The sequence below is a fragment of the Dunckerocampus dactyliophorus genome, chromosome 7, assembly GCF_027744805.1.
Source record: "Dunckerocampus dactyliophorus isolate RoL2022-P2 chromosome 7, RoL_Ddac_1.1, whole genome shotgun sequence".
In the NCBI taxonomy this organism is placed as follows: Eukaryota; Metazoa; Chordata; class Actinopteri; order Syngnathiformes; family Syngnathidae; genus Dunckerocampus; species Dunckerocampus dactyliophorus.
The window spans coordinates 4,274,195-4,288,535 of record NC_072825.1 but is presented as its reverse complement, the minus strand read 5'-3'; the positions used below and the strand labels follow the sequence as shown (position 1 = coordinate 4,288,535).

Below are 14,341 nucleotides of genomic sequence, written 5' to 3'. Positions count from 1 at the left end.
ATGATGGAAAAGTTTAGAGCAACAAGACAGCTTTTACTGCAGCTGTTTGAGGGCTGTTTAATTCCCACATGCATCAGCACATCAAATGAAGAACAGTGAGGACAAGTTTTTTTTATCAGCTTGAACTTAATGTGAGTGCAGGATGTTGTTCTTTGGTTGTCGGGATTCATGGCTACAGCTCGGCTTCAGAGCGGGACGAGATGATGGGATAGCAGGCGAACAGCGCCACACCACACTGGTTGTTTTTGTTACGAGCCATTCTGATGTAGCCCTCCTCTCCGAACGAACGTCCCCAACTGGAGGGCAAAGACGAAAAAAACTATGACCGCTATGATCTTAAAGGAAAACTTGCACTTGCACCCATCATCCACAATCCTTATGTCAAACATAAACACATATTTCTTTCCCTCTTCTGTGCGCTCTAAAAAGAGAACACGTGTTAGCATGAGCCAGCTAACATTGCACGTCATGGGAGGCACCTATTTAGACAAGAATGCCCTAAGAAAAAATTCTCTGGCATTTTATATCCATGCTGTGATCATGCATTAACAGGAACATTGATGATAACATGTAATACTTACGGCATCTTGCCCTATTTTGATGATTTAAAACAGTACCAAAAAATTTTTCCTAGGCGCATTGATTTGACATTGCCCATAGGAGCTAACGCTACTTCCGTCAACAACAGCAGCATGGAAACAGCGACGACACTTACAATGTCCGCTCTCATTGGGATGGCTGTGTCTTCCAGCACAAGACTTGTGCTCCAGTCCTCAGGTAAAAACTGCTGACAGCAAACGAGCATCTTGTTGAGCTTCATAGCCAAATTGAGAGCCAGTAGTATCCACTCTTCCGTCTGTCCCGTTGAAGTGGCTTGAGGCATTGTGAGTGACGCTGAGACTAGCGAGGTGTTGTGTTACTCCGCCAGATAAATATAGTTTTTCATGTTAGCTGCTACAATAACAATATCGCTGTAGCTTGGTTAATATACAGGTCAGTTATATAAATGGAACAATGTTGGCGTTTTTTTAGGGCTTTATCGTTGAAATAGCTGCATCCCATGACGTGCAGTGTTAGCTGGTGCATGCTAACTCATTTTGTCTGCACAGAAAAGGGAAAAAAAATATGTAAAGATTCCCCAAAAAGTGCAGTTTTCCTTTAAGTTCTCAATTTTTTAGGCGTGGAGTTTTCCTATTTATGTCCCTAGTCGGTGTGTCCCCAGGGGATGGTCTTCGATAGGGTTGTGGTTGTTGCCAGGTGTGGTTGGGCAATGACCATCCTGAAAGCAGTCGATAGATGATGGTGTTTTTCTAGTTTGACGTAAATGGCCTCTTTCACACCTCTTTCAATGGTTTGAAAAGGGTTGCCTGGTCTCGCCGATGTAGAGGTCATTGCACTCCTGACTACACTGCAGTGCATGAACAACATTGCAGAGTTTTTATTGCTGAGGAAACATCCCTACAAGCAAACTCAGTAATGTTTACACAGTGCAGTGTAGCAAGACGTGCAATGACCCCTACATTAGAGTGACCGAGTAACCCTCGGAGATCAGTTTCAATCCGTGGGACTATGATGTCCAAATTCTGGATCACGACAAGTGTTTTGAAAGAGGTGTGAGATTAGCCATCTAAATCAAACTAGAAAGGCCCTCTCTAAACAGAGGACGTTCACGCCATCACCTATCGTCTGCTTATAACAACGTGCTAACGTCCCCTCCCAAAGATTGTCTCATTCCATGAGAAGATCAGCGACTAACGAGCTGTTTCGCCACTAGGCAGGCGACCTATTGATAGGCAGGAGGGTAGTTCACCAGCCACACCTGGCAACAACAACCCCCAGGGGACACACCCACCAGGGACATAAGTAGGGAGACTCCACCCCTCTCAGTATGATAATAAACATACTGTAAAATATCATCTTTGTGAAGAGTTTCATCTCATTAGGTTGTGTACCTAATGAAGAGTCTAGTGTGTATACAAGTACTTTAGTGTACATACCTGTTCTTCACCAGCCAGTAGTCGTGTCCATTTAGCGTGCCGTAGCCGACCGCTAACACACCGTGGTTGACTTTCTGGGAGCATGACGCGTCGTCGTACACTCCTGTGTACAGGACAAACCTTGCATTAGCAACAAGTCTCTGGGGTGTCCAAAGTGCAGCCGGGGGGCATTTCCAGCCTGAACATCGTTTGTCTCTCAGCATATTGTACAAATAACATGGATCATTCATGAGCTATATTATTAGATAAGACACTAATTATTACCACCGTGTTTGTTACGCTATGTTGACATCGAAGCTCAAGTGGCCAATGATGGTGAACGTACCGCTCTTGTAGAACGCAAACTTGGGTCTGGAGGCGTCGATGGCCACAGAAATGGGTCCAATGGCGGCGAGGGCTCCTTTCAGCGCGTCCTCGTCCCCCTTAGGCAGGAAGTTGTAAGCGGAGCAGTTGGCAGCGCGGTGGGCGGGGCTATAGTGGCACTGCTCAGACTGCTGCCACGGGACAATATTAAGACGATCACATAAAGGTGATATTTGACCGACAGCAAGACGTCTGCTGAGGTGAGGACGTGAACAACTCACCCGCCCCGTGTACGGGTAGGACGCTTCCGAGTCGATGCCGTGGTTATCAATGACATACTGTAAGGCGCGGTCCATGAAACCGCCGTTGCAGCCGTGGTTGCCGTACTTGCCTGAGCAGTCCACAAGGTTCTGAGGGCTGAGGTCTACCAGCGTCCCCGTGGTTCTGGCCCACTGGCCCTCCAGGGCCCCCGCTGCACTGAAGGCCCAGCAGGAACCACAGGAGCCCTAGACCCAAAAAAAAACAACATGAGAAGAACTTGAAACATTTATTTGTGAATACCAGAAGGTAAACTGACAAAGACGTCAAAGCTGACCTGCATCTTGACCGGCGTCACACAGCCCTGGTCCCTCCAGTCCACAGATGCTGGAACGTCCATGCTCGTCCACATGGACTCAGACGACCTCTGGAGGTCAGTGGGCGGAGTCAAGGTAGCCAATGACTGACGGATTTCATCTGGCGTCTAAAGGACACACCAAGACATGCTAAGCGAGGATTGCTAAACATTCAACCATTAAGTCTCGTACTTTGATGATTTTTTTTTATTTTTTAAGTGGGGGAGCATGAGGAGGCGGTCCCACCATGTCTCCCATGAAGTTCATGCTGAGCAGGAAGGTGTGGGCGCCCATGGAAGCCTCCAGGTTGTGCAGCATGATCATCATCAGGTTCTCCTCCCACAATCCTCGGCGGTGAAGCTCCTCCTCCTGGACAAAGACGGCGTGAGACACGCACGGGATGACGCGTCCTCGTGAAGGCGTGCACAAACCTCGCTGCGGTACCACTTCCCGTGCGTCTTCTTCCACAGGGTCCAGTGGTCGTCCAGCCTGCCGTCCAACACGGCCGTTGCCACGGCGTGCAGCAGGATGAGCAGCAAGCTAGTTAGCATCGCACCTATAAACAGCAAGAATGTCAAGTTTCTTTTGACAGCTTAAGTTTATTTCACACCAACTACTTACAGGAGTTGGTCAGGTTAGGGTGATAGCCTTAAATCGGAGTCTGTCCGGCCGTGACACTTCTTTCAGTAGCGTAGTTACCCCATAAACTACTGCTCCTCATATCATGCATGTGACATATTGTCAACATGTCACATTGATATCAGGGTTGTGGCATCAGTTATATTATCATTGTGTATAATAACATCATTCTTGTCATAAGAATCCTTTTTAGCTTCGAGGACACCAACTCAAAGCAGTCATGTGGTGTTTACCTTGAACAGGAATCTTGTCAAATGAGTCCATTTCAACCAAACACTCATGTTAGTATCGTCTTTTTGCTGCTAAACAAGACACGTGCGTTATGATAATTAGCCTTAAACAGTTTAAGCGCATTGTAGAACTCTGAAAGTACTTTTCATTATTAATGGTATTGCGTCTCATTTGACTGTACCAAATATTGTGGCCTCTAATATATATTCTCTAAATTCATTGCCACAAATTCTGCATTAAATTAACTCAAACGTCATCTCAAATGAAATGTAATTTTAACATTAGTAGTAATGCAGTTATTAGTAGTGCATTTCCACCATAAAGCATTTCAAGAATTACGCTAAAACACCATTCTAGACGTTATTCTTAAATGCTTTATAACTGTGTCACGTCTTTAATAAAACTAACATCAAAGCGAAAGTGTCAGTATGATGTTGTTTTATTACTCGAGGCGTCAAAATGATCAGAAGCGGCGATAAAGTCTAACAAATACTAATAATTGTAAAAAAATTATGTGTTGAAGTGTTTGAAACTTACCTTCATGAAACATGCTTCCTGGTTGAAGAAGACGAAGATGATGAAGAGGAACGTTGCTCAAGTTCCTCTTCAATAAACTCAGACACTAACACGCTACAAATCAAACTTTACACTTTCATTTTCTGTTTTTTGAAAGTGAAATCCCGCCCAAAACCACAACTTCCGGCCGTCAAAGCAAAAATAAAAAATTAAAAAATAATACATATAAATAACAAATTTAAGTCATGGGTTCATGTAGAGGGCCGACAGCGGCCTCCAGCGGCTGAGCTGTATATTACACTGACGTTCCAAACTTGCTCACGAGAATTCCAATTCCCCTTCGTCCTACCCCTTAAAACCCAGGGACAAGGGGAAGAAGCCACTAAGAAATGTGACACCACTTGATTCTCATTACATCATCACCCTTCACTGCTTGCTGGCTGTGACATAGGCAGACGAGATCATTAAACGGTTCATAATAAATGTTTCCTACAATAAAGTAAGGCGCGTACATTTCTACATGATTTCAATGTTATAAAGCCTACCTCAGATCACATTTTAAAAATAAAACGGCACACATTTTTACAAACTGTGGCATTTATTGCAAAACAACAAACAACTCTAATAAATAACAGCTTACAACTGGCACTGTAACATTTATAAACATAGCAAATGACGGTAGAAAAAAAAGAAAAATACAAAAATGAACATGCATTGCCTTCTGCGTCCTCATTGTCTAAGGGAGAACCCGCCCATTGCCTTCTGCGTCCTGATTGGCTGTAGATCATTGTCAATCAATCTCCTTCGTTCCAAAGTGCCGTGTTTCCTGGTGTATGATCGCTAGCAAACGGCTTGCAGAGACTCTGAACTCTCTACGCTTGCACGTTTTCTCCCCGACAAAACCCACAATGTCGACGAAACGTTCTACACCCAAAAGGCAGAGGAAGATGCTAACCATTGCACAAAAAGTTGGCCTTCTGGACATGCTGAAGGAAGGTAGACATTATGCACTTGCAGGGCGCCATTATGGAATAAATGAATCTTCGGTTGGAGGAGAAGGAAAATACAACAGGAGCAATATGTTTTAACAGGGATACAAAAACGGTTCAGGGGAGCTGCGCCAGGATGAAGAGGAGTGAAATACTTGTGAGTCACATCATAATTTCAACCGAGTAGGTTGATCATTAAAATTCAAACAAACGTTTGAACTTAGAGTGAGAGAGAAATGTAAGAAAATGTTAATTTGGGAACATATCCTCCGCGATAAAGGAGGGAACACCGTAATGTAGATTCCCCTCACTAGCAAGCGCTTTTAAAATACAACTTATAATTAACAGCCTATACATAAAGTGGTCGCGTTAGCCAGCTAGTTATAACTAGCGAAAACCAACAATTCAAAACACGGTGAATATTTACGTGGAGCAGCGAATGACGGAATATCTAATAAAACATGAGTGACGTTACTGTGAAAATCAATAATTATGCCTAATTACTTACATTTACATGCTTGTTTCAGTCTCTGCTCTGCCGTCTTGTCAGCGGGCGTTGTAACTCCGCCTACCCCTTCATTTCAAGTCTGGTGCCAGACCACACTTGGTTTGGAGGGCTGTACACCCCTTACCCTGGATTTATGGAGAATTGGGACTCCACTTGGTTCTTGTGAACACGCAAAACCTAGTTGTAAGGGGTAGAATTGGGATTGAGCCAGTCCATCCTGCGAACATCCACATGTGGCACATGGTTTGTCCAGAATTAGTTGAGGTAGATCATAATATCATAAAGAAAGAAATAAAGTAAACGAGGAATAGTAAGATTGCCTGCCGCGCTTTGCATAGGAAGTCCATTTTGACCACACGATCATGTTTAGTCCCGGTCACACCGCCCGAACTTTGCTGTAGCGTCCCTGGAGCGGTGAAAAAAATTAATCACCGCGCACCACCGTTTAACAGAAGCTGGCCCCCGTTAAGGCAACGTCGTATATGTGTAACGGATGCCAGCCTGTGAGGCTGTGCGAGTGTACGTTGGTAAACCTCACTCCCTCTGCCTCAGGAGCTGAGCTGAACACGCGGCCGACAGCCCGGGCTTTTAGTCGCGTGGTCAGCGCCCTTGCCTCCCATTACGAAGGTCGTTTGTTCGATCCTCGGTGCGGGCAGGCGCGAAACAGGGCGGGTTACATATGCTCGACCACCGCTGATGGTCCCTCCGTCCGCTCCGAAAGTTTTGAGCTGCACAACATATTGCCAGCGGTGAGGAGCGGGCAATTTTCCGCTATGGCAAAGTTCATCACCGCTCCAACAACGACCAGTCAAAGTTTGGCGCCGCTAGACGGAAGTTGGTGGACGCTTGGGTCCGCTACCCCAACGCAGAAATCTTGAACGTTGGACCACTGCTGCTTCGCCAGCTTTGCCCGGGCGGTGATTAAACGTTGCACAAACTTAGTTGGAGCGGCTGTAAGCGTTTTACGAGCGGACACGGGATTGCTGGATCGGTGTCAGGCGTTGAAGCAGCGATGAAGCAGCAATCCATTGCGGTGATGAACTTTGGTTTGCCGTTGGTATGGAGGCGTCGGAAGCGGAGCATAATTTCGCTATAAATACAGGGAGAAATGGACCAGGAGCCTATTTGGAATAGCCGTTGAGTGCAGACCTCAGTTATATCGAATTTGCTCAAAGTTACAGTAAAACTGTACTACCATGGATGCTGAGAGACTTGCTATGATTGGTGCACTAGTCCAGCAGCAGAATCAGAACCTCCTTAGATTGCAACAAGCTGTTGACAGGAGAAGAGAGAGAAGGAGGAGAGACAGAGTTGTGCGGGTCAGACAGTTGTTGTGTTTGCAGAGACACACTAGAGGGCACTGTGGGACTGCGAATGAGGATCCACGAGCCTTCCAGCAAGTCATGAGGATGCCACCAGCCCGCATGCGCAGAACGCCGCTCTATCGACACTCGCGTCACCACTAAACCAACGTTCACTACCATTAAACCAGCGCAAAGCAACGTCGGCTTCAGCGGTGCACCGCTAGGACAACGCCCGTGTTTTCTATTTTTTTTCCCATTTTTTGCGCAGTTACGAGCGGTGATGATTTTTTTCACCGCTCCAGGAACGCTACAGCAAAGTTCGGGCGGTGTGATCGGGGCTTTACAGTGTAAAACGCTAACATGACACGTGCAGCTCGTTATGCTAAATAGCTTTTTAAATGGTTTCAGCACATTGTGGAAGTAAAGCCTGTGAAAGTAGTATATTAGACTGTACCTAATAATTCTGCATTAAATCAAACGCCTTCGTCTTCACAAGTGAAATGTAATTTAAGATTAATTTCCACCCTACAGCATTTCAAGAATTACGTTAACACGGTCTTAGATGTTATTCTTAATTGTTTTATAACCGTGTCACATGTTCAAACGTCTCTCTGAGACAGAAACTATCAAAACGAAAGTTAAAGCTAGTTAAATATTTTTTTAACACGAGGCGTCGAAATGATCAAAAGTGGTGATAAAGTCTAAACAAATAGACTGAAATATAAATAATGTATGAAACATCTTTCCTGGTTGTTGAACGTTGCTCAAGTACCTCTTTAAAAAAACATCAAATACTAACACTTTACAAATCAAACTTTACACTTTCACTTTTTGAAACCGAAATCCTGCCAAAATCAGCAGCTTCCGGCCGTCAAAGAAAAAAAAAAAAAAAAATCTAAATCATGGGTTCATCACGTAGAGGACCAACAGTGCCCTCCAGCGGCTGAGGCGTGTATTACAACGACAATTCCAAACATGCTCACAGAGTCAAAGTGCCTTCAACAAGTTTATTTCATTTCCTATAAAACATCATTTTACACTTGAATAATCATCATAAAAGTGCTCAACAGCGTCGCCCAGCGACGGCTCTTTATGTGCGCGCTTTAAAAACAAATACCAGCAGCTCACAGTGACATCGCGGCCACCCACGGAGACACCAAATATCCATCACGCTATGGGGAAGCTGGCTAGGTTGGCGATGCCACAGAGGTTGCCACGGTTACGAGCCATCAGGACATAACCTTTGTTGCCCCAGCCCTCGCTCCAGCTGTCAACACAAACGAGTTGAAGGACCATGTGACATGATCATGTGACGTGTTCATGTGATGCCACACCTGTTCTTGACGATCCAGTACTTCTTCCCCCTGGGGGTCACGCCGTAGCCCACAGCCAGCACGGCGTGATTGATGTCATCTTTATTGCAGTTGGGGTCATAGTAAACACCTGGTCATGTGACAGGGAGGAGGCATGTTTATACAGGTCACCTGACAGGGAGGAGGGCCGTGCTGTGTTTTGCTAACCTCTCTGGTAGAACTGGAAGGTTCCCTGCGCGGCGTCGATGCCAACAGAAACGGGTCCCACTTTGAAGAGCGCCACGGCGAGGGCGTGCTCGTCGCCCTCCGGAACCTCCTTGAAGCCTCGACACTCGGCCGCCGTGCCGGAGGAGTTGTAGCGACACATCTGCTGCTGCAGGGGGAGCAGGAGAAGCAGACAGGAGCGCAAGACGGTTACCGTGGTTACCGTGTGACCAAGCAGTCCCATCAATAAAAGAAAAAGACAACAAAGAAGCTTCTTGCAGCAATCATGCATGAGCACTGAGAGGGGGCGGGGCTTGTGGTCCCAGACGGGAAGTTTGCTAAACAGAAGTGAGTTCCTCAAGAGGAAACATTGTGGTTCTGGTCCTGGTTCTTACCTGGCCCACATACGGATACGACTCATCCGAGTCGATGCCTCCGTTGTCCCGCACGTACTTAAAGGCGTTGGTCATGTATCCTCCTCCACAGCCGTTGTTCTCCGTCACGCAGTCCACCAGGTTCTGAGGACTCAGGTTCCTCAGCTGGCCCGTCGTCTTGGCCAGCTGGCCCTCCAGGGCCCCCGCAGAGCTGAACGCCCAACAGGAGCCGCACGAGCCCTGAGGAGGACGCCGGGACATGACGTCAGAAAGTCACTTAGAAGTAAACACGAAAGTTCCACAATCACACTCAGACACAACTACAGTCTTCTACTTGTGACCAAACGTAACATATTTTCTATACAAATTCATTTTAAACAAGCTGTGCAGCAAACTTAAAACTAAATGACGTCAAATCGTCAAATCTTACTGTCTGCATTCTTCTATTTGTCCACTAGAGAGCAGTATTTCACCACTTCAAATAGACGCCTTCAGTTTGAAAACCTTGTTTTTCATTAAAAATTTTTGCGTAGGATTATAGGTCAACTTGAAACCTTAGACATCCAATAGTAAGTGGTTTTCTACGGATATATGATATATAAATAAACGAAAGTAATACATTTATTTTTATATAATATATCGGCTATGTAGCGTGTAGTCACTCGTGCTCAACAAATCAGGTTTGTGCCTACTCTAGCAAAAGTCCCCATCCGAACCTTTGACGTCATTTTCCCGTCAAGTGGTGGATGCAGAGTTCATGAATGAGGCACTATTTTTATTTTATTTTATCTACATGTTATTTACATATCCTAAGTTAAACATTTTGACTACAATGGTAAGATAAGTTCAACAAGGCGATGGAATGATGTGCATGTTCACCATCTCACCAGCAGGGGTCAGCGTTACAGCCGTTTAGATCAAAGGACGTCATTCAGTATTTAATGTTGTGACCCTGGAATTCTGATACTTTTCACTTTTTAAAATGGACTTTTTCTTAAAAGATGACTAAACACGTGACTTAATCTGCAAAAACTTTTTTTAAAATCCATGTTTACACATTTTTCAGGAAATGCGTGTGTTCACCGTATCGAGTGTATTAAGTAACAGTAAAGAGAACATATGAAGCTTTGTGTGCGCTCTGGTGGTCGTGAAATGTTTTGACGTCTTGCCGCTGTCAGCAGGAAGCACAGATGTTGCTACAAGAAGAAGCTTCCTGCTTGCACTCATCAGGGCTAATTAGACTGAATAATTTAATCAGTGATGTTGCTCTTAAAGAACGTTTGCAGCGAGCGCACGTTGCTTTCAGGATCACACTTAGAACCCAGACGACTTTTTATGGAGCTGGAAGAAAAAAAAAATCATAAAGTGTGTAGAGAAACATCGTATAAACATCTGACCTGGTCTTTGACGGGTGTCACCATTCCCTTCTTGCGGTAGTCCACAGTCTTGGGGAGGCGGTAGTCCTGCTGGTCCAGCTCCATGGTGAAGCCACGCTCACGGTTCATGGGGATCTGCAGACCCGTCATCTTGTCCACCACTTCCTCTGACGTCTGTTGGGACACAAGATGGCTGAGGCAACGGCGCTTGTGGCGTCAAAAAGGGACGCTGGGTTCCTCACCATGTCGCCCAGGTGGTTCATGGCCAGCTCGTACGTGTGGATGCCCAGCGCCGCCTCTTGGTTGTGGGCTTCGATCATCAGCATGTTCTTCTCCCAGATGGCCCGACGGATCCCCTCCTCGTCCTGCAGAAGTGTTCATTAACAATGTGTTTATTATTTATCATACTAGTGACAAATAAGGAAAGGATGCAGGGGCCACTTTCATATTTTCTAAGGAAGTTATATATATTTCAAGAAAAAATACGTATCAGCTTTGTTTTTGTTTTTTTTCATTTTTGCTGTCGTTTTTTTTATTTTGCATTTTCAAAATATTTCAACTTTCTTCTAGTAAATTTTCTTCTTGTAATTCTGACTTTATTCCCATAATATTCTGACTTTATTCCAGTAATGTCAGGTTTTACCCAACCTAATTTTACAAAAATTCCAACTTTATTCTATGTTGTGTTTGCTTCTCATAACAAAAACGAGCTCCAAACTAACCGCATTGCTTGATTTGTTTTAAAACAAAATGTCACTGGAGTAAAAAGTTGCATTTGGAGTCCAAAGACAAGAAGCTCAGCAGATAACTCTAGCTAGCTAGCTAGTTAGCTGCGGCTGTGACCAGCTAGGCAAGGCGTGTACAGAAAGATGCAAGAGAAGTGGAACACCAATAGGTCTGACAAGGGAGTGATCAAGCATGCTGGCATCGATTGGCGTAGCCTGTGTCAAGCTGTCAAACGGAAGCCACTGAGGTTTTACAGACTAGTGTTGATTCTCGCGGCAATACGGGACAAAGTGCGTTCCTTGGCGCCTCAATACGGGTGCAGGCGACCCTGCGTGACACAGCACACGTGCACACTCATGTCATGTTTGTGCTGCCGTGACCTGAATTGTCATGTTGCCGCTGCACGTCAATCGGTTTCCGTGCTCGGCTTTGAAAGGCATTGAAAGGCCGATCCCGTTTTTTTTTTTCTACGGAAATCAGATCGGAGCATCTCAAATATTTCACTTTTTAATTTGAAAATGATTTAGAAAATTTTTCAAATGTTCCGCAGGCCAATAAAAAAACGAAACAGCCACGGACAGCAAATGACCCCCGGGCCGCACTTTGGACACCCCTGATCCAAGTGAAAGCTGGCCTCGGTGAAGAAGTGAAAGCGAAGGAGCACCTGCCAGACAGCAATCTGGGCAAATGGGTCATAGTGACATTTTAATTAGGCACAAAGCCTGGTTTCGTTAATCAGGCCGATGAGAAGCAGATCACATGATCCTCTCCAACTTGTACAAAATACTTGGAGCGTGTTGACTGTGAAGCTGTGTCGTGATTGGAGGATCCGTGCTTTCAGGTGAGTGTGAGTCAAAGCAGTCTGTCGCTATTTGTAGATTGTGTTCAAGAGGAAGTGATGATAAATTCTCAGCGTGCATGTCCTGATTTACTTTTGGTTCTCTTCTGACGCCCCCCCCCCCAGTCTTTCTTCCAGCAACAAGGAAGCGCAACTTCTTTTGCATTGTTTCAGTCACATGACTCGTGCTAGCACTGACCAGTCCGTTGTACTCGCGTCCGTGGGTCAGCTTCCACTGCTCCCAGTGGCCATCCAGGGTCACCTGATCGATGTGAGCCAGCGCTGTCACGGCCAGCAGCAACAGGTAAACACACTGCCACATCCTGCGAAAGCAAAAGAAGAAGAAGCGTGCACGCGCACATAGCAGTTAACATTACATAGGCTAAAGCACAAAGGTGGCCTAGCGGTTAGCATGTTGGCCACACAGTCAGGAGATCTGGAAGATCTGCGGTGGTATCTCCGTTGGACATCTCCGTGTGGAGTTTGCATGCTCTCCCCGTGCGTGCGTGGGTTTTCTCCAGGTACCCCGGCTTCCCTCCCACATTCCAAAAACATGCATGTTAGGTTCACTGGCGGCTCTAAATTGTCCGCAGGTATGAATGGGAGTGTGAATGGTTGTCTCTCTGTATGTGCCCTGCGATTGGCTGGCGACCAGTCCCCGCCTCTCGCCCGAAGTCAGCTGGGATAGGCTCCGGCATCCCCCCACGACCCTTGTGAGGACAAGCGGCACTGTCCTAATCCCCAAATAACACAGAAGTACGTCCCCATGTAGCAGTTTTATTTCTCCTAACAGAATGCATGTACTGTATGTGAATGCTAGCACATCACTACATCATTAGCGTTACCATGGCAACGATGACAGGCTAGACAAAGTGTGTGCTCTCAGCAGGTCGACTTTTCCACACACACACAAAAAAAAACAAGTGAGTGCAGAGGAGGAAAAGAAAAGTTCATGTTGGTGATTTGTCTCTTATACCTGAACTAAAATGTTTTCTCTGCACTGATGAGCGTCCCACGCACACACACGCACACACACGCACACACACACGCACACACACGCACGCACGCGCACGAACGCTGACTGATGATTCAGGAGGAAAGTGCGTGCTACATAAATAACTAATGCAAATAAGTCACAGTTCACGTGAACAACAGAAGCACCTTATGAGTCACAGGAAGCCGATTCAGATTGGAGAGGATCATCAGCTTTTATTACATGCCAACTTTTTCCCTCCTCGCTCTAATGCTAACAGTGCTAATTACCCGCAGAGCTGAAGCCCCCTAATGTTCTTTGTGAAGAAAACGACATCTTAAAAGTCAAAGACATAAAAAGATAAAAGAACTCACCTCAAGTTGAGCAGTCGATCAGTCAGGCTTGCTTCAAGACGTCCGGGTTTGGTCTGCTAAGCAAGTAGGTCAGCGCCGAGCTTATATGGGTTTGATTTTTGGGGAAGTACACAAGGAGGCAGACCAGAATTACATCTGGTTTCACTCTGAGGGCCACCATGATGTCAGAGGTCCGATTACACAGGCAGGCTGCTGACACGGCTGGAAAATTACAAGAAGGAGGGAAGAAAAAGGAAGGGATTGTTCCGCTTCCTGATGGAGCCACTTTGTTGTGTGCTGATGTCTGATGACACGTGCAGCATCCTCAGTTGGAAAAAACATCCTCACAAGTGCGAGAGAAACATTACTTTGCAATGAATACATTAGATTTCAAACGTGACATTACAATTACAAGCACAACTAAAAAGGCTAATCCAATGTAGATATACTTATAAGTTGTAAAGAAAACAAAGCACATCTCTATTATCATCATCACCTTGATGTGAGTATGAGTGCATTATCAAGATTTTGTGTTGTATGTTGTGCGTCTCAGCTTTGTGATAAAGATGAAGAAGCTCGTTATTTGATTTGACGTTATGAACTTCCGTCTTTGCTGCTTTTCCCCCATTTTTGCAGTTTTTTTTAAATTTTCCAAATATTCAATTTCTCTTCATAAATAATATATTTTTTTTAATATTTCTGACTTTATTTCCATAATATCATAACTTTCCCCCAACCTAATTTTCCAAAAATCACACCTTTCTTTGATTAGTTTCTCATAACATAATAACTTTTAAAACAAATGCACTTTATCTTTAATATTTCAACTCTATGCTACAAAAATGACATTATTTTTCCTCATAATGTTACGAGTTTATTCACACTTTGGACACCCGAGTGCTAAGGCATGCGCCCGCTGCAGTAGTTTCAATTGTGGGTGTTAAGGTCCACTTGCATCAGTACCAAGAGGGAGCAGTAAAGGATGCTTTAATATGATGATATTTATATATTTGTATTTTCTGTGTGCCACGGGCCAATATAAAACAAGCTGGGGGCCCCTGCCCACCCAATCCAGCCTTCATA

General features: G+C 45.1%; 2 protein-coding genes across 3 annotated transcripts; both read right to left on the bottom strand.

Moving 5' to 3' along the window:
* LOC129184640 (cathepsin S-like) lies at positions 1-4,448 on the bottom strand. Of its 2 annotated transcripts, none has more exons than XM_054780751.1 (8): positions 4,322-4,448; positions 3,346-3,470; positions 3,161-3,283; positions 2,896-3,042; positions 2,582-2,806; positions 2,323-2,488; positions 1,998-2,100; positions 1-296 (listed from the first exon to the last, which is right to left on the bottom strand). In XM_054780751.1, exons 1-8 carry the CDS (start codon positions 4,332-4,334, stop codon positions 173-175), a joined length of 1,026 nt encoding a protein of 341 aa, XP_054636726.1. In that variant the 5' UTR covers positions 4,335-4,448; the 3' UTR covers positions 1-172. The 2 variants fall into 2 exon arrangements, with proteins under 2 accessions (XP_054636726.1, XP_054636725.1); XM_054780750.1 differs by having other exon boundaries at positions 2-296; positions 2,323-2,491.
* Positions 4,449-8,077: 3,629 nt separating this feature from the next.
* On the bottom strand, positions 8,078-13,991 carry ctsk (cathepsin K). The gene is made up of 8 exons (XM_054780752.1): positions 13,280-13,991; positions 12,132-12,255; positions 10,611-10,733; positions 10,390-10,542; positions 9,014-9,232; positions 8,622-8,787; positions 8,436-8,544; positions 8,078-8,368 (listed from the first exon to the last, which is right to left on the bottom strand). The coding sequence occupies exons 2-8, from the start codon at positions 12,252-12,254 to the stop codon at positions 8,269-8,271; spliced, it is 993 nt and encodes a 330-aa protein (XP_054636727.1). The 5' UTR covers position 12,255; positions 13,280-13,991; the 3' UTR covers positions 8,078-8,268.
* Between the last annotated feature and the right edge of the window lie 350 nt (positions 13,992-14,341).